The sequence below is a fragment of the Macrosteles quadrilineatus genome, unplaced genomic scaffold (assembly GCF_028750875.1).
Source record: "Macrosteles quadrilineatus isolate MER2022 unplaced genomic scaffold, UCM_ALF_1.0 Scaffold_319__1_contigs__length_104556, whole genome shotgun sequence".
Classification (NCBI taxonomy): Eukaryota; Metazoa; Arthropoda; class Insecta; order Hemiptera; family Cicadellidae; genus Macrosteles; species Macrosteles quadrilineatus.
The window spans coordinates 4,646-24,195 of NW_026542912.1; the positions used below are offsets into that span (position 1 = coordinate 4,646).

The 19,550-nt window shown below is 38.8% G+C and overlaps 1 protein-coding gene across 1 annotated transcript; it reads right to left on the minus strand.

Moving 5' to 3' along the window:
- Positions 1-3,186: 3,186 nt before the first annotated feature.
- Positions 3,187-7,353, minus strand: LOC128982427 (uncharacterized). Its single transcript, XM_054401387.1, has one exon. The coding sequence runs from the start codon at positions 7,351-7,353 to the stop codon at positions 3,187-3,189; it is 4,167 nt and encodes a 1,388-aa protein (XP_054257362.1).
- Positions 7,354-19,550: the final 12,197 nt, after the last annotated feature.

The following is a 19,550-nucleotide window of genomic DNA, read 5'->3' on the forward strand; positions in this document are numbered from 1 at the left end:
CTTTAACTAATAATCATTTACAATTTTTTGACACACTTTTGAAGTTGAGGTTTTTGTCAGCGTAGTTGCTTCCAGTGGAATGCAAAATCACCTTTAAATCCAATCGCAGATTCGGTCGTTCTTTAATAAATCTTCAAACATATACAATTATTGCATTTATTACTTATTATTGCAATATACTGTACTAAGACTACCCGTGTAGTTGTTCATAAAATAGTTTATAAATATGCTGTATAGAACTAATGGTAAATTATGATTATTGTAACTGCTATCAAAGTGTTTATTATTTGTAAACACAATAAATGTGTTAACTAAATTACTCCGTTATTTATTGATAAATTTTAACGTTTGAGATGTCAAATGTATACTTATATATTGAAATTAATTGTTCAAATATGAAGATAATATGAAAACAATGTTACGTTACAATATAGGCCTTCGTTAACTAATAATCATTTACAATTTTTTGACACACTTTTGAAGTTGTTATACAAGTATACGTTTCCTTTGGGTAGTGTTTTACCAGTCCAAGGCAAGGCAATGTTAAGTTACCAATTGGGAGTAAACACACTGGCCTTAGTGGAAAAAAGTGATTTTTTTGTGATTATTATTTAGCTTTCTGAATGTCCATAGAAAATGCTAATGAAAACTACGGTCAGTACCAACACATCTACAAACATTTTAAGTTGCTAGCTTGTCTAGAACCAGTTTCAAACTAATTCTAGGGTAGTTAAATGGGGGGATTCGCCGATTGAATATAGGAATATTATGTTTCGTTACTAGGACCATTGACTTAACACTAGGCTGTTCGCCAGCCGCTGGTGATCAGCAGCTGGCACCAGCATCGCCGGCTCACTAATCCAGGCTGAGTCAGCTCAGTGTCAGCTGCGAATTTTGTGGTCACATTAAGCTGACAGTCGCGGCTTCTTTCAATTCGCCGCTGATGCCAGCCTAGTGTGACCCGTGCTTTAGGACCGAGAGTGGCATTTTTATGAGTGAGGCAACGCTGTTTTTTTTACTAGTTAGCTATTTTATGTACGAGGCGAGCCGGTGACGGGAGTAATGGATCAAAGTGCCGGAAAATCACTTACGGCACAAGTTTTGAACGAATGAAACAAATTTGATAAATTGTTTTTACTGGACACCAACAAGCTGATTTCATTTGGAAATTAATGATTGTAAACAAAAACATGACCTCACTCAAAATTGTTAATCGTGAATATATCGTAATTTGAGTTAGCTTACAGTAGTATGGCGTAAAATATCGTACGTCACTCGTCCAAAACGTGTTTACCATGGTGATGCCACACTCTACTTATTCTCTCATCGGAACGACTATCAAAAAAAGCTTATTTTGACGCCAAAAGCTCATAATTCACCTACTTACATTTTTGTCTAGTTTGCCTGTCAATGCATGCAAATTTTCCATAAGAAATACGTAAAAAATCGTTAAAAAACAATCTTTTTTTATTGAAAATCCGCCATTTTGAATTTTTTTAGGAGGTTAAAATTATAGAAGGTCACTCTAAGGACTTTCCTTTCAACGTTGGGAGCATAAAAAGTAGAAATATATGTGCGAAAAGTCGTTTTTAAAATTAAAAACACTTAAAAAAAATCAAGAATTTTTACAATTTTTGGAAGTAGAGCGTTTTTGGAAGGTGAAGGAGTGCGAATTTCGATATGACGCCTTCACTGATAAAACTGTCTTGTAGAAAATTTAATTGCGAACTCACGATTTTTCCTCAAATCGATTCTAGCTCTTACCGTTTTCGAGCTACAGCTGTTTCAAAAAAACGTGTTTTTCCCAAAAAAGGGCGTTTTTAATGGAATTTTTTTGGGGGGGTTGCATTTTGAAAATGTAACTTTTTGGGATTTTCCTGGTGGTCTGGGACCCATACGGACCTCCACCGAAAATTTCAGCTCCCTAGCTACTCTAGAAGTGCCCAAAGATTTGTATACCTGATGAATCAGTCAGTCAGTTACACAAGCGGCTGTATAGTTATATGGACTCGCCTTGTGCTCGCTGGGGGCTCCGCCCCCAGGCCCCCTTTTTTGGTTGGGGGTAAGTACAAATGAGCCACGGAGGAGATGAGGTTGCTTGGGAACTTTATATTTCGTAAAAGACTCAGTGATAATTTTGCAGGGCAGGCCCCCGTTTTTAAGGGGGTTAGTGGGAACGTTCATCTGGGGGGGGTTGTAATAAAGCAGCAAGAACTATTCGTCAATCAATAGTTGTATGTTATAAGAGTGCATCGAGAAATTAGGATACTTTAGTGAGTTAATTATTCTATTGAGTAGTTGTTGCATTGAAGTAATAATATAAGAACAATCGCAAATGTAAGTGTGAAAATTGAAAGTGTTGTATTTTAAATTACGTAATAACTAAAATAATAAAAACATATTGGTTATAAATAGTTTTATGATGGTTGGTAATGAAAATCGTTTATGTAACTATTGTTTCCTTGTCTGTTAGTCACAAACTGTGTAGCATATCAAGCCCCATCACTGGGAGGCCAAGAAACATAGTAACTTTAAGTATAAATTACGCTTAAATAATAATTTTGATGACTTGGGATTTTTTGTAAAATGGAAGTAATTTTCAATAAAGCTATATAAACTAAATAGATTGTAATAAATATTTATGGTAATTTGTATATATATATAAATATAACTACTAAGTAATATTTCTTTCCCTGTCAGTTAGCCATAGCATGATAATATACTATGGCATATCCAGTTCCACCACGGGGAGGCCGGGAAATATCGGAACCACAAACAGTCACACATAACACACTAAACACACAAACACACAAAAAAGCAATGTAGTATATAAACTAAATAGATTGAAGTAAATATTTATGGTAATTTGCATTTATATACAACTACTAAGTAATATTTCTTTCCCTGTCAGTTCGCCATAGCTTGATAATATACTATGGCATATCCAGTTCCGCCACGGGGAGGCCGGGAAATATCGGAACCACAAACAGTCACAAATAACACACAAAACACACAAACACACAAAAACTAAAAAAACAATAACAAATCAAACAAACATATTAAATATAAATCCACGGGAACTTTTGTTCAGGCAGTTCCATGGTATTGCCGGGGTAGTCACATCACGACGGGGAGTTTTTATTTACTGCGGGCCCCCTAGCCTACCGCAAATTCTAGGACAACTTCTTAGAGAAGGAGTTCATTGTATGCAATATTCATTGCATATGCAGCTCCATCAATGACTCTTTGTGGTTGGACCAATAAGAGGATGTCGTCGGGGTTTCTCACCCTACTTAGAAGGACATAGAGTTGGCCGTGAGTGAAACAATCTGTCCTGAGGTCTACTCCAACACGGTCAATTGTTTGGCCTTGGCTCTTATGTCCGGTAATGGCATAAGCCAACATTAGAGGAAATTGGCGACGTCGAACTCTAAGTGGTGAGCCCTCTACAAATGGAAACAAAAATTGTATCCGAGGGATGCATATGGGTTCTCTTTTACCTGGTAGCCTAACTGTAATTAAACACCCAGTGATATGGGTGACGATGACTTTGGTGCCATTTACTAGGCCATCGGCAATATTTAAATTACGCATGACTAGGCACACAGAGCCTACTTTTAAACGAAGGATGTGATCTGGAACACCCTTCCCAGTAGATTTATTCAAGAGCTGTATGTCAACGTCCATTCCATCGTCATCTTCCATATCAACAGAATCGGCACTTCTAAGTTCGTACAGCCTACCATCCAAAGAGTCTAAAACTATTTCGTTGACTTCTTTGACGTTGGCATTAATCGTTGATAGAATGGAACGCCTCGCAACAAGGTCGGGATCAATTAGATCACTCTTCGGGAAGACAAAATCAATTAGCTGATCGAGGGACGTCACATGCCTTACATTTGGAAGTGGAATGAGAGAGCAGCCATCACAGTTCTTTTCTGTGAAAGAGTTAACTGTGCCATCACCCACCCTGAGAAGGAACTCTGAATATTCACTGCAGCCAATAGTTCTCTGCGGTGTAGTTAGGGAGAAAACTTTGAAACGTGGCCACAAGTAAGACGCTCGCAGGGAAACGGACGCAATATCTCGAGGGGTGCGTGCTCTAGCAACAACAGGAGCAATTTGCCGGAAATCTCCCGAACACAGAATTACTTTACCACCAAATTGTACATTGGAATTCATAAGGTCTCTGAGAGATCGATCTAGGATCTCGAAGATAAACCTATGGGCCATTGGAGCTTCGTCAAATACAATTAAACGTGAAGCTCTTATGAGTTCAGCTCGCTGGGTGCCATTGGTTATGTTCCAGAACCCAGATCCATCTCCCAGGTCTAGTGGCAATTTGAACATACTGTGAGCAGTTGTTCCTCCAGCCATGTTTTGAGCCGTGATTCCGGAGCTAGCCACTGCAAGTGCTACATGATTGCAGCTTCGAACGTGGGCGAGGATGACGCTTAACAGCAAGGTCTTTCCATAACCGCCTGGTCCATCAATGAAAATCATACTGCTTTCACTGGTAGCACGTTCGCACAGCACACTATTGACATAATCGTAGACGCGTTTCTGGTCCGCTGATAATCGTGGCTCCCAGAGGCCGACATACTCCCGTTGTTGGTGTACATCATAAATTAGCGATTCACGTCCCAACTCAGTTGTATGGTCCTGCACGTCGGGTAGTCCATGGTCAATCAAGCTAGACCCCTGTCTTCGTAAGCTTCTATCTATTTCGATGAGAGCAAGCTTTTCTGCCATCCCAGGATTCGAAGGAGTTCGCTCGAGGTAGTCCTCACACAGCGAGCTACGAAAGGCGTCCCACAATACAGCTGCAGGAGCACCCATATTGCACAGAAGCACGAAAAAAGATCTAAGTCTTGAAGCAACCATGAACGATGAGGCTTCTCGAAGTGCACAGCTGTATTCGTCCTCATCTTCGACCAATCCGAGCTTGCGAGCAACCTGCTGGTATGATGTGCACTCGGGCCCTCCACGGGACAAGATGTCACTATACCCACGGCAAGGCAACACCATCAAAATAAGCCGGAGATAGTATTGCTCTGTGCGGTTCGGCGAAACCCAAAACAAACGACACACCTTCTCACCACGCTGACGAGGAGTGATAAAGTGTGTACCGTTTGGATGATCATACACCGTTGCTTGGGTGTTCGTAGGCCGCCGCGTCTGTAGCACAAACTTTTCGTAAAATGATTGATAAGTAATATCGTCGAAGATGGGATCAAGTGGTCTGTCAAAGTACGTGATTAGCATTGAAGTTTGATTGACAGTCACGTTTGATAATTCCGTGGGTCGGAAGTATATATTCTGTTTGCCTTCAAGATGCACTGGCAAACAATCGACTGTCGGCTCCATTTTGGATATCGGGAACTCCAATAAGCGCCAGCAAGCGTCACTGGCTCCAACCATTCTTTTGGTGACATATGTTTCAATTTCGTCATCCTGTTTACTCAACGGGGTGACCGTGACATTTTGAAGGGAGCCCCCCTTCATTAAATATTTAAACAAATATTTAATGACCCGTCGAGTTGATGCTACTTCAAGGTTAATATGAGCTTCGTACTTCAAGAGCAAAGCGGGATTGTAGGGAACAACCCATCCGTCGTGAACAGTGATATCCCTGTTTCTTGAGCTGACTATTCCTTCATTGCTGTGGTCTCGTTTATAAACTACGAAACCCCTTTCGTCAACATGAGAAGTTTGACAATGAGGCTTTGGATAGTATTTGGTACAGTGGCTCTTCACAGAATCCCAACACGGGAAGTCTGTGCGATGATTTTGCCCGCAAGGGCCATGTACCATGTGCCTTAACACCAAACTTCTAAGTCTTCCGTCAGCCTCATCTTCAGATGGGATGTCGGCACGAATTAGAGCGTCAATGTCCGCCGCCTGTACCGGACCACTGCCATCAATTTTGAAGACGATATGGGCGTGCGGGAGGCCTCGCATCTGCATTTCAATTACGTATACTATATAAACTGCCCGGCCAAACATAGCTCCAGAGCGAAGGTCCCGTAGAAGTTCCAATAGCTTTATCTGGAATATGCGACACGCAGTGCTAGGATCACTTCTGCCACTTCCTCTGGGACAAGCCTTCTTATTCTCTTCCCAAGTAGCACTGTACGTGAAGGTGAGAAAGAAAGTTGGAAATCCCAATCGGGAAACTAGTGCCATTGCATTTTCATACTGGACCTTCATGTACCTTGGGCCTCCAGTAAATGACTTGGGCAAGTAAACCTTACCAGGCAATACACCACCTTCTCCTATGATGGTCTCGTCATTGTTTATTTCATTTAAAACCTGTCTACCGGGCTGTGCATCTAAAATTTCGTCTAAAGGACCTACCCGCGTAGCATTCGTAGTATTTTTCGTTTGACAAAACTTTAAAAAACGTAGTTTTTCTTCCTCATACCTGGCAAACACATCAACCTGCCAAGCTTGAGAAAGGCGACCTAGATGCGAAAAACGAGCCTCAGATAGTAGAAGGCAGCGGGAATATTTAAGCTGTGTAAGCTTTTGACCTCCATTATCTAATGCACCTATGTGCCATCCAAGTGTACCTTGGGGATATAGCAAGGGATATTGTAGTGGCTCCATTAGGGGACTTAGTAGGTCAATGGAAGTCGGCCTAGGAGATCCCACTTTCCAAATCGTGAGTTTTCGCGGATCATTGGGATTTTCGTCTGTACTTAAGACTGCGTGAACTTCGATCCCAGTCTGTTTATCACCTAGAACAGGGCCATGAGAAGATCTGTTGGTCACTTCAAAGTCTAGGTGAGCACTGACAGACGGCTCATTGCTTAATCGACGATAGTGTTCAACAAATGGATTTTCATTTGTCAGAAAATCGTTAATGTTTTGAATGACTTCGCAATCAAGAGACCTTCCCATGGCGATGTTTCTGCGTTCCTCACCGTCGTCCAGATAAAGGCGGGATCGGTTAACAAACTGAACAATACCTGAACTGGTTGTAAACTTTTGGCCAGGAGCATCAATATTGTAAACTTGGTGGTATAACCTACCTTCAATTTTGAAAAAAGATAACCCACTAGGGTGACGATACCCTCCAGAGACTTCAAGGGCGCAAAAGGCGAACATGTCGTTGTATGCACGTGCCCGCTGTAAGAAACGTTGGTCGTCGTAAAATGGACATTGCAAGGGAGGTAAGGATATAATATTGTACGCTCCCTCTCCACAACACCATTTGCGCCTACTCTTTTCTTCCTCGAAAAGTCGAGCACCACAATTAGGACACATGTAAGTATCATCATTCCAAAGACTCACATTCTTCAGTTTGTAAGGTAATATCTGACTTAAAAGATCAGCCTCCCAACTCCCCATAGGACCATTTTTAAATATATTTCGAGCCAGAGAGAGAGGCAAATGCCGTAGTTCTACTAATGCTGGATTTTTTAAACGAAATATTTGTACTCTCTCCCGGGAAGCTCCAGGGTTCTGCGAATCGTACACACGAACAGAATCTCTATTTACTTGTGGGTGCCCATCATTATACCGGCGAACGGCATCTCTGTGTACTTCTGGATGGGTATCGGTGTATCGTTTAACGGCAGCCCTGTTTACGTCAGGGTGATCAACACTCTACCGTCGTGCAGAATCTATTCGTCGATCAGGATGATTATCACGATACCGTTTGGCATCATCACGATTTTTATCAGGATGATTATCAGTGTACCTTTTTTTGGCAGCTTTTACTTGTTCTTCTCTGGTAGTACTGAGAATCTTTGGACGTCCCCGCACAATTTTCTTGGGCCTACCAGGGCCTTTCCTGATATTTTCGAGATCAGGTAATGATCTAATTTTTCTCAAAGGAGAAAGAACAACGTTCGGTTTCGGCGACGTTAGCTTATCATTGTCAAGTGGAAGAGAAGAGTCATTATCAGGGACATTTTTAGGAGTTAGGAATACTGAAGGGCTTAGGGTGGGAGATGGTGAAACAGTAGGACGTCTAAAAGTAAACATTGTAATAGTGAACTGGCGCGCATTACCATCAAATACTGCATTTGATAGTAACAAGGCGGATAAGGACATATGGCTACTGCAACTAAACAGTCTAGCTAGATTGTTACTGCTATTGATCAAGTCGTGTTTTCGCTCGTTGTTCACTGCATGTGGGTCGAACATGAACAGCTGACCTTGATCACTCCAAAAAGCAACCGTAACATTTAATCCAGTAAACAAATAACCAAATTCACTTTGGTTATCCACCATCAATGTTTCTAAGGCGTTAGAGAGAGTCCTAACACTCTTGTCAATATCACACTCATTCAAAGGGTACAAAAGGTCAAGTACATAAGAGATATCCTCTACTTGTACCAAAGTATTAACTACAGAAAACTCCCTTGGAATCTCATCAGGAAACAAGAAACGATTTTCTCCAATACAACTTTCCCCACGTATCGTACGGTACAAGAAATCGCCACTATCTAATATCGCGTCTATTGTAGCTGTTGAAAACTCTTGGCGTAAAAATTTCCAACCAAGCGCACAAGCCGAATTTGCTACACATTGTGCGTTTCTGCTGAAGCTAGGAAACCTTGCGTCAGACTGGTTAATAGAACCACAGGCTATGCAAGTAAACGCCATTGTGAAGACTCAGGAATGTAAAACAAATGCAGATACTAGATTACGCAAACTGTATGTTGGATACCACAAAAATTCCAAACAAATAACAATAACTTTTAACGTAAAACCAAATATTATTTAGTATCCATTTACCACCTACTATCTGATATTACCTACTAACTAATATACCTACTAACTACAATGCCTAGTAACTAACGGGATTACTGACAACCAATGTTGAAATTCGTCAGTATAAATCCGTAAATAAATGTATTAATTCTAAGATAAAAAGAAACAGTATAACTACTTACTATCTATTAATACAAGCAGCTATTAATATTCACTGCCTAACAACTAAGGAGTTCACTGACAACTAGTGTTGGAATATTAGCCAGTCAACATATCTAACTAAAATAATGTATAAATAGGTTGATTTCCTATTTACTACTTAATAGCTTCCTAATAGATTCACTGACAACTTTTTTGTTTTAAGCTGCCAATGCAAAATATAACTACTAAAATATGGAAAGTAGCCTAAGTAGTTTATGTACCACACAATATAACTATTGTATGGTAAGATCAATTAATTACTACTATTCTATTCAGCAGTAATCAGAAAATTGAAAACTGCCAATGCCAAAAAAAACTACTAAAGTGTGGAAAATAAGTAGTTTAAAAAACTATAACCACGTAATATGACTATTGAATGGTTAAAACAAGTAATTACTACTTTAATTCAGCAGTAATCAGAAAAGGTGGCGAAAACCAAATCGTATTTCAAGGAAGAGCAGAGCAATACGGACCACAAGGGAACGCGTCTGAGCAGTGAATGAGGCGTCGGGTGGCGTCGCGGTGAAAGCGAAACTACCCCTTCCACTACCTTCATGGTGGGGGTATTGTCGTGGACACTGACCACCCTTCTGCGGCCCCTCTGCCAACAAGGGATGCACAACTAAGAATGTGCGAATTTGCGAATATAATAAAATTAATTTATCGTGTGTACGGCACTAAAAATATGTTTTCTATTGAAGCGTGCTGTATAATTGGATCATGTTAATAAATAACTTTTAGGGGAAAAACCGCAACAACTAACTGATTTTGTAATTTTTTAATAATATTCAACGATGCTTGGTTTACACTGGTTATTAATTTACAACACTATATGTTTGTATTAACTCAGTGAAAAACTTTAGCTTCAGTTTTTCCAATAATAATTGTAAAATATACGTATTCCGTGTTTTCCAATGTTGGTTGAAATGGTTACAATGCAAAATCGCCATCAAATTCAATTTAAGATCTGATTTACTTCGGGAACCTTTGAAACCCCACAATTATTGCTTTACATCTTCTACACTATTATACAAAAATCTAATTTTCTCTGTCTACATGCGTATTACTATTTTACGTAAAAAATACTGAACCAACTGGGCTTAAACTTTACAAAAATATAGTTACCATACCAAGATTGGTCATAGGACTAATCAGACTTCGATACTGACTGTGGGCTTTGCCCCTTTGGCATTAAAAGGTCTGAGGTGAGGATTTTAAAAGTAAACATTGATTATCTCCACGGATGCAATAAGAAAAATCACTATGTTTACATTCGCTTTGTAATTTCAATGTAAACCAGAAGAAATGCTAAATTGCTTATTTCACGATTTCAGACAGCTGACCCAAGTAGATTAAATGTTATAATTTACACAACTATAGGCCTATGGTAGGTTTATTTAATCTAAAACGATATCAATGATAATAGAATTTAAAAAATCAGTAACTGTAACCCAGGCTCTGATTTAGGTTTAAGTGTCTACGTTACGTAAATAATGTTATTTATTTAGTGTTTGAAACAGTGTGAAAATTACATTGTATTGATGTTTTGTATGAATTTGGAGGATTTTTTTATAAGTACAAATTGCTTAAATTGTGTTTGATTAAGTAACCTAGCATAGCTTGCACTTCACATTGACTTTTTTTACATTTAAGTTAGCTTAGTAATTGTGTTTTGCTAAACGTATGCTTAAATTAAACTAAAGAATATCAAAAACACTAAATTGTGCGCTGTTGATTTTTGTGTTCTAAAGTCAAACGTGTATGTATGTATAAGTATATATAATTGTTAAATGGCGATACAAAAAAATACTCTTGTTTTAGAATAAACTTACTGATTTGTATTTCATGTTGTTCGTTTATATTTTGTATTAATCACCAAGTGTTTCATCAAATGTACTAAACAAATATGCACTATAATCGTAGGAAATTACAATTATTATCTGTAAACATTGTTTGTGAACACAACACCATCACTGTATAGGTGGATTTTTGATTTTGATGCTTGAGGTTTCAAACGTATACTTTTAAATCGTTGTTATTTTCTATCATAAACAAGAATTTAAAATACCTATTCTGCTATGGATTTGAAATAAAAGAGTTTTACCTAACGATATAACCCTACATGTATAGTACATTATTATCCATTATTATTTTGATATTACCCGAAAATATCATTTGTAGTTGAGAAGTTTCCTTGGGTACCTATTGTTTGACATTCAATGAGTAAACACTGGTCCTAATGGACGATAGTGATAGTTGGAGCTCGTTCGCTGCGCTCACTTGCCGTCAGGTTAGCTCGTTCGCTACGCTCACTCACTTTTAGGTTGGAGCTCGTTCGCTGCGCTCACTTGCCTTCAGGTTAGCTCGTTCGCTACGCTCACTCACCTTTAGGTTGGAGCTCGTTCGCTGCGCTCACTTGCCTTTAGGTTAGCTCGTTCGCTACGCTCACTCGCCTTTTGGTTGCAAATTAGCTATTGTCATAAATTTAAAAAAATAATAGTGCTGCACCCTGTTGCTAATGGTAAAATTTTATTAATAGGGATGAAAGATGGGGGGAGTGTTAGAATGGGATTGGTCTAAATATCCACAATTCACCTACTTAGCCTACATTTAGATCTCGTTTGCGTGTATAAGCATGTTAATTTTCTATAAGGAATACGTTGAAAAAAGCGTTAAAAACTACCTTTTTGAATGAAAACCCGCCATTTTAAATTTTTTTGTACGTTGAAATTATAGAAGGTCACTCAAGGAACTTTCTTTTCAACGTTAAGACCATAAAAAGGACAAATATATGTACGAAAAGTCGTTTTAAAAATTAAAAACACCAAAAACCAAGAATTTTCACAATTTTTGGAAGTAGGGCGTTTTTTGAAGGTGAAGGAGTCAGATTTTCGATATGACCCCTTCTTTGAGAAAAGTGTCTTGTAGAAAATTTAATTCTGAACCTACGATTTTCCCTCAAATCGTTTCTAGCTCTTACCATTTTCGAGCTACAGAAGTTTTAAAAAAACGTGTTTTTCCCAAAAAAACTAGGGTTTTAAGGGATTTCTTTTGGTGGGTTTCGGTTGGAAAAAATAAATATTGGGACTTTCTGGGTGGTTTGGTACCCAGACAAACCTTTACAAAAACTTTCAGCTACGTACCTACTCTAGAAGTTACAAAAGTGCTTGTTCTGTCGCCAAACGCCAATATTTCACCTATTGACGTTTACGTCTAGTTTGCTTGTCGTTGCATGTTAATTCTCCATAAGAAATACGTTAAAAAAAGATCTTTTTTATTGAAAATCCACCATTTTGAATTTTTTTTAGTAGGTTAAAATTATTGAAGGTCACTCTAGAGACATTCCTTTTAACGTTGGGAGCATTAAAAGTAGAAATATACGTGCGAAAAGTCGTTTTAAAAATTAAAAACACTTTAAAAAATCGAGAATTTTTACAATTTTTGGAAGTAGAGCGTTTTTTGAAGGTGAAGGAGTGCGAATTTCGATATGACGCCTTCTCTGACAAAACTGTCTTGTAGAAAATTTAATTGCGAACTCACGATTTTTCCTCAAATCGATTCTAGCTCTTACCGTTTTCGAGCTACAGCTGTTTTAAAAAAACATGTTTTTCCCAAAAAAGGGCGTTTTTAATGGAATTTTTTTGGGGGGGGGTTGCAATTTGAAAATGTAACTTTTTGGGATTTTCCTGGTGGTCTGGGACCCATACGGACCTCCACCGAAAATTTCAGCTCCCTAGCTATGCTAGAAGTGTCCAATCTTTAGTATACCTGATCAGTGAGTCAGTGAGTTACACATGTGGTTGTATATTAATATGGACTCGCCTTGTGCTCGCTGGGGGCTCCGCCCCCAGGCCCCCTTTTAATAGTAGCCGTGATGAGAAATGTTCACGGGGGACAGGATGTAGTCTGGAAACATTTTTTGTCCGGAAACATTTTTGCGTAAAAGACGTAGTGATAACTTGGCAGTTGCGAAGTATTCTATAGAGGGGTTGTTAAGTGCAAACCAAACCAGTCTTGACATGTTAGTGTCTCGATGTAGGGCCGGTGCTATGATAAATTAAATTTGCTAAGTCACAACCTCAAAAAACTTTCTTCACATCAATAAGCATCGATATAAAATCTTAGGAGTTAGAATGAGGTAAAATAATATTTTAAAATAATCTTAGGGGGGGTTGGTGAAAATTATCGGCATGAAGAATGGACCCCTTGCGCAGTAAAAATCACGAAAAATAGGGAAATTAAGGTAAAGTTTAAGGTTTAAACACGAATTTGGGGTGGAGATGGGAAAAAAATTAAACTAAACGCATGGCTCAATCAAATCGTGGTTGAAGTTCGTTCGCTACGCTCACTCACCTTGAGGTTGGAGCTCGTTCGCTACGCTCACTCACTTTTAGGTTGGAGCTCGTTCGCTGCGCTCACTTGCCTTTAGGTTAGCTCGTTCGCTACGCTCACTCACCTTTAGGTTGGAGCTCGTTCGCTGCGCTCACTTGCCTTCGGGTTAGTTCGTTCGCTACGCTCACTCACTTTTAGGTTGAAGCTCGTTCGCTGCGCTCACTTGCCTTCGGGTGAGCTCGTTCGCTACGCTCACTCACCTTTAGGTTGGAGCTCGTTCGCTGCGCTCACTTGCCTTCAGGTTAGCTCGTTCGCTACGCTCACTCACCTTTTGCTTGCAAATTAGCTATTGTCATAAATTTAAAAAAATAATAGTGCTGCATCTTGTTGCTAATGGTAAAATTTTATTAATGGGGATGAAAGAGGAGGGGAGGGGTTAGAATGGGATTGGTCTAAATATCCATGATTCACCTACTTACATTTAGATCTCGTTTGCGTGTATAAGCATGTTAATTTTCTATAAGGAATACGTTATAAAAGAGTTAAAAACTACATTTTGATAGAAAACCTGCCATTTAAAATTTTTTAGTACGTTGAAATTATAGAAGGTCACTCAAGGGACGTTCTTTTCAACGGTAAGACCATAAAAAGTACAAATATATGTACAAAAAAACGTTTTATAAATAAAAAACACCAAACAAATCTAGAATTTTTACAATTTTTGGAAGTAGAGCGTTTTTTGATAGTGAAGGAGTAAGATTTTCGATATGACCCCTTCTTTGAGAAAACGGTCTTGTAGAAAATTTAATTCTGAACCTACGATTTTCCCACAAATCGTTTCTAGCTCTTACCGTATTCGAGTTACAGCAGTTTTAAAAAAACGTGTTTTTCCCAAAAAACTAGGTTCGTTTTAAAAAAAAAAATCGTTTTAAGGGATTTCTTGTGGTGGGTTTCGGTTGGAAAAAACTAAATTTTGGGACTTTCTGGGTGGTTTGGTACCCAGACAAACCTTCAGAAAAAATTTCAGCTCCGTAGCTACTCTAGAAGTGACAAAAATGTTTTTTTCTGTCGCCAAACGCCCATATTTCACCTACTGACGTTTACTTCTAGTTTGCTTGTCGTTGCATGTTAATTCTCCATAAGAAATACGTTAAAAAACGATCTTTTTTATTAAAAATCCGCTATTTTGAATTTTTTTATGTAGGTTAAAACTATTGAAGGTCACTCTAAGGACATTCCTTTTAACGTTGGGAGCATAAAAAGTAGAAATATACGTGCGAAAAGTCGTTTTAAAAATTAAAAACACTTAAAAAAATCAAGAATTTTTACATTTTTTGGAAGTAGAGCGTTTTTTGAAGGTGAAGGAGTGCGAATTTCGATATGACGCCTTCTCAGATAAAACTGTCTTGTAGAAAATTTAATTGCGAACTCACGATGTTTCCTCAAATCGTTTCTAGCTCTTACCGTTTTCGAGCTACAGCTGTTTTAAAAAAACATGTTTTTCCCAAAAAAGGGCGTTTTTAATGGAATTTTTTTGGGGAGGTTGCAATTTGAAAATGTAACTTTTTGGGATTTTCCTGGTGTTCTGGGACCCATACGGACCTCCACCGAAAATTTCAGCTCCCTAGCTACTCTAGAAGTGCCCAATATTTAGTATACCTGATCAGTGAGTCAGTGAGTTACACATGCGGTTGTATATTAATATGGACTCGCCTTGTGCTCGCTGGGGGCTCCGCCCCCAGGCCCCCTTTTTTGGTTGGGGGTCAGTGGGAATGTTCCTCGGGGGACAGAATTTTTGTTTAGGAATATTTTCTGCGTTTTAATATAATGATTACTTTGCAGTTGCTAGGTAATTCTTAAAGAGTATGTTTAAGGGGGTGATTAAACAAGCCCAAAAATATTAAGTCTCGATGTGTGTTTGGTGCTCTAATACAAAAATTTTCTAAGGCATTTACTGTAAACCTATATTTAGCCACAATTATATAACGTCACAATACAAAGGGATTGAGGAGGTAACAATATTTACTCCGCACCAGGCCCCCTTTTAATAGTAGCCGTGATAATTTCAGGTTTAAACACGAATTCGGGGTGGAGATGAGAAAAAAATTAAACTAAACGCATGGCTCAATCAAATCCTAGTTGAAGTTCGTTCGCTACGCTCACTCACCTTTAGGTTGGAGCTCGTTTGCTACGCTCACTCACCTTTAGGTTGGAGCTCGTTCGCTACGCTCACTTGCCTTCAGGTCAGCTCGTTCGCTACGCTCACTCACTTTAAGGTTGGAGCTCGTTCGCTGCGCTCACTTGCCTTCAGGTTAGCTCGTTCGCTACGCTCACTCACCTTTAGGTTGGAGCTCGTTCGCTGTGCTCACTTGCCTTCGGGTTAGCTCGTTCGCTACGCTCACTCACTTTTAGGTTGGAGCTCGTTCGCTACGCTCACTTGCCTTCAGGTTAGCTCGTTCGCTACGCTCACTCACCTTTAGTTTGGAGCTCATTCGCTACGCTCACTCACTTTTAGGTTGGAGCTCGTTCGCTACGCTCACTTGCCTTCAGGTTAGCTCGTTCGCTACGCTCACTCACCTTTTGGTTGCAAATTAGCTATTGTCATAAATTTAAAAATTTTAATGGGGATGAAAGAGAGGGGGTTGGAATGGGATTGGAATACGTTAAAAAAAACGTTAAAAATACCTTTTTGAATGAAAACCTTCCATTTTAAATTTTTTAGTACGTTGAAATTATAGAAGGTCACTCAAGGAACTTTCTTTTTAACGTTAAGACCATAAAAAGTACAAATATATGTACGAAATATCGTTTTATTAATTAAAAACACCAAAAAATTCAAGGATTTTCACAATTTTTGGAAGTAGAGCGTTTTTTGAAGGTGTAGGAGTAAGATTTTCGATATGACACCTTCTTTGAGAAAACTGTCTTGTAGAAAATTTAATTCTGAACCTACGATTTTCCCTCAAATCGGTTCTAGCTCTTACCGTATTCGAGCTACAGCAGTTTTAAAAAAACGTGTTTTTCCCCAAAAAACTAGGGGTTTACGGAATTACTTTTGGCGGGTTTCAGTTGGAAAAACCAAATTTTGGGATCTTTTGGGTGGTTTGGTACCCAGATAAACCTTTACACAAAATCTCAGTTCCGTAGCTACTCTAGAAGTGACAAAAATGTTTTTTTGTGTCGCCAAACGCCCATATTTCACCTACTGACGTTTACTTCTAGTTTGCTTGTCGTTACATGTTAATTTTCCATAAGAAATACGTTAAAAAACGAACTTTTTAATAGAAAATCCGCCATTTTGAATTTTTTTTAGTAGGTTTAAGTTATAGAAGGTCACTCTAGGGACTTTCCTTTCAACGTTGGGAGCATAAAAAGTAGAAATATATGTGCGAAAAGTCGTTTTAAAAATTAAAAACGCTTAAAAAAATAAAGAATTTTTACAATTTTTGGAAGTAGAGCGTTTTTTGGAGGTAAAGGAGTGCGATTTTCGAAAAACGCCTAATAGTGTCTTGTAGAAAATTTAATTCCAAACTCACGATTTTTCCTCAAATCGAATCTAGCTCTTACCGTTTTCGGGCTACAGCTGTTTTAAAAAAACGTGTTTTTCCAAAAAATAGTCGTTTTTAATGGAATTTTTTTGGGGGGGTTGTAATTTGAAAATGTAACTTTTTGGGATTTTCCTGGCGGCCTGGGACCTAGACGGACCTCCACCGAAAATTTCAGCTCCCTAGCTATTCTAGAAGTGCCCAATCTTTAGTATACCTGATCAGTGAGTCAGTCAGTCAGTTACACATCGGGCTGTATATAATATAGACTCGCCTTGTGCTCGCTGGGGGCTCCGCCCCCAGGCCCCCTTTTAATAGTAGCCGTGATGAGAAATTGTCACGGGGGACAGGATGTTGTCCGGAAACATTTTTGCTTTTTGTGTAAAAGACGTAGTGATAACTTGGCAGTTGCGAAGTATTCCATAGAGGGGTTGTTTAGTGCAAACTAAACCAGTCTTGACATGTTAGAGCCTCGATGTAGGGCCGGTGCTATGATAAATTAAATTTGCTAAGTCACAACCTCTAAAATTTTTTTCACATCAATAAGCATCGATAGGAGTTAGAGTCGAGTCTTAGGAGTTAGAGTGAGGTAAAATGGCTCAATCAAATCCTGGTTGAAGTTCGTTCGCTACGCTCACTCACCTTTACGTTGGAGCTCGTTCGCTGCGCTCACTTGCCTTCGGATCGGCTCGTTCGCTGCGCTTACTTGCCTTCAGGTTAGCTCGTTCGCTACGCTCACTCACTTTTGGGTTGGAGCTCGTTCGCTACGCTCACTCACTTTTAGGTTGGAGCTCGTTCGCTGCGCTCACTTGCCTTCAGGTTAGCTCGTTCGCTACGCTCACTCACCTTTAGGTTGGAGCTCGTTCGCTTCGCTCACTTGCCTTTAGGTTAGCTCGTTCGCTACGCTCACTCACTTTTAGGTTGGAGCTCGTTCGCTGCGCTCACTTGCCTTCAGGTTAGCCCATTCGCTACGCTCACTCGCCTTTTGGTTGCAAATTAGCTATTGTCATAAATTTAAAAAAATAATAGTGCTGCACCCTGTTGCTAATGGTAAATATTTTATTAATAGGGATGAAAGAGGGGGGGTTTAGAATCGGATTGGTCTAAATATCCATAATTCACCTACTAACATTTAGATCTCGTTTGCGTGTATAAGCATGTTAATTTTCTATAAGGAAGACGTTAAAAAAGATTAAAAACTACCTTTTTGAATGAAAACCCGCCATTTAAAATTTTTTAGCACGTTGAAATTATAGAAGGTCACTCAAGGAACTTTCTTTTCAACGTTAAGACCATAAAAAGTACAAATATATGTACGAAAAGTCGTTTTAAAAATTAAAAACACTTAAAAAATCAAGAGTTTTTACAATTTTTGGAAGTAGGGCGTTTTTTGAAGGTGAAGGAGTCAGATTTTCGATATGACCCCTTCTATGAAAAAACTGTCTTGTAGAAAATTTAATTCTGAACCTACGATTTACCCTCAAATCGTTTCTAGCACTTACCGTTTTCGAGCTACAGCAGTTTTTAAAAAACATGTTTTTCCCAAAAAAACTAGGGTTTTACGGGATTTCTTTTGGCGGGTTTCAGTTGGAAAAACTAAATTTTGGGACTCTCTGGGTGGTTTGGTACCCAGACAAACCTTCACAAAAAATTTCAGCCGCGTAGATTCTCTAGAAGTGACAAAAATGCTTTTTTCTGTCGCCAAACGCCCATATTTCACCTACTGACGTTTACTTCTAGTTTGCTTGTCGTAGCATGTTAATTCTCCATAAGAAATACGTTAAAAAATAATATGTTTTATTTAATATCCGCCATTTTAAATTTTTTTTAGTACGTTAAAATTATCGAAGGTCACTTGAGGCACTTTCCTTTCAATGTTGGGAGCATAAAAAGTACAAATATACGAACGAAAAGTCGTTTTAAAAATTAAAAACACGTAAAAAAATCGAGAATTTTCACAATTTTTGGAAGTAGGGCGTTTTTTGAAGGTGAAGGAGTGCGATTTTCGAAAAACGCTTAATAGTGTCTTGTAGAAAATTTCATTCCAAACTCACGATTTTTCCTCAAATCGATTCTAGCTCTTACCGTTTTCGAGCTACAGCTGTTTTAAAAAAACATGTTTTTCCCAAAAAAGGGCGTTTTTAATGGAATTTTTTTGGGGGGGTTGCAATTTGAAAATGTAACTTTTTGGGATTTTCCTGGTGGTGTGGGACCCATACGGACCTCCACCGAAAATTTCAGCTCCCTAGCTATTCTAGACCCAAAGATTTGTATACCTGATGAATCAGTCAGTCAGTTACACAAGCGGCTGTATAGTTATATGGACTCGCCTTGTGCTCGCTGGGGGCTCCGCCCCCAGGCCCCCTTTTTTGGTTGGGGGTAAGTACAAATCAGCCACGGGAGGGGTTGAGGTTGTCCGGGAATTTTATATTGCGTAAAAGACTCAGTGATAACTTTGCAGGGCAGGCTTCCGTTTTTAAGGGGGTTAGTGGGAATGTTCATCGGGGGGGGGGGGTTGTAATAAAGCAGCAAGAACTATTCGTCAATCAATAGTTGTATGTTATAAGAGTGCATCGAGAAATTAGGATACTTTAGTGAGTTAATTATTATATTGAGTAGTTGTAGCAATGAAGTAATAATATAAGAACAATCGCAATTGTAATCGTGGAAATTGAAAGTGTTTTATTTTAAATTACGTAATAACTAAAATAATAAAAACATAATGGTTGTATATAGTATTATTGTTGG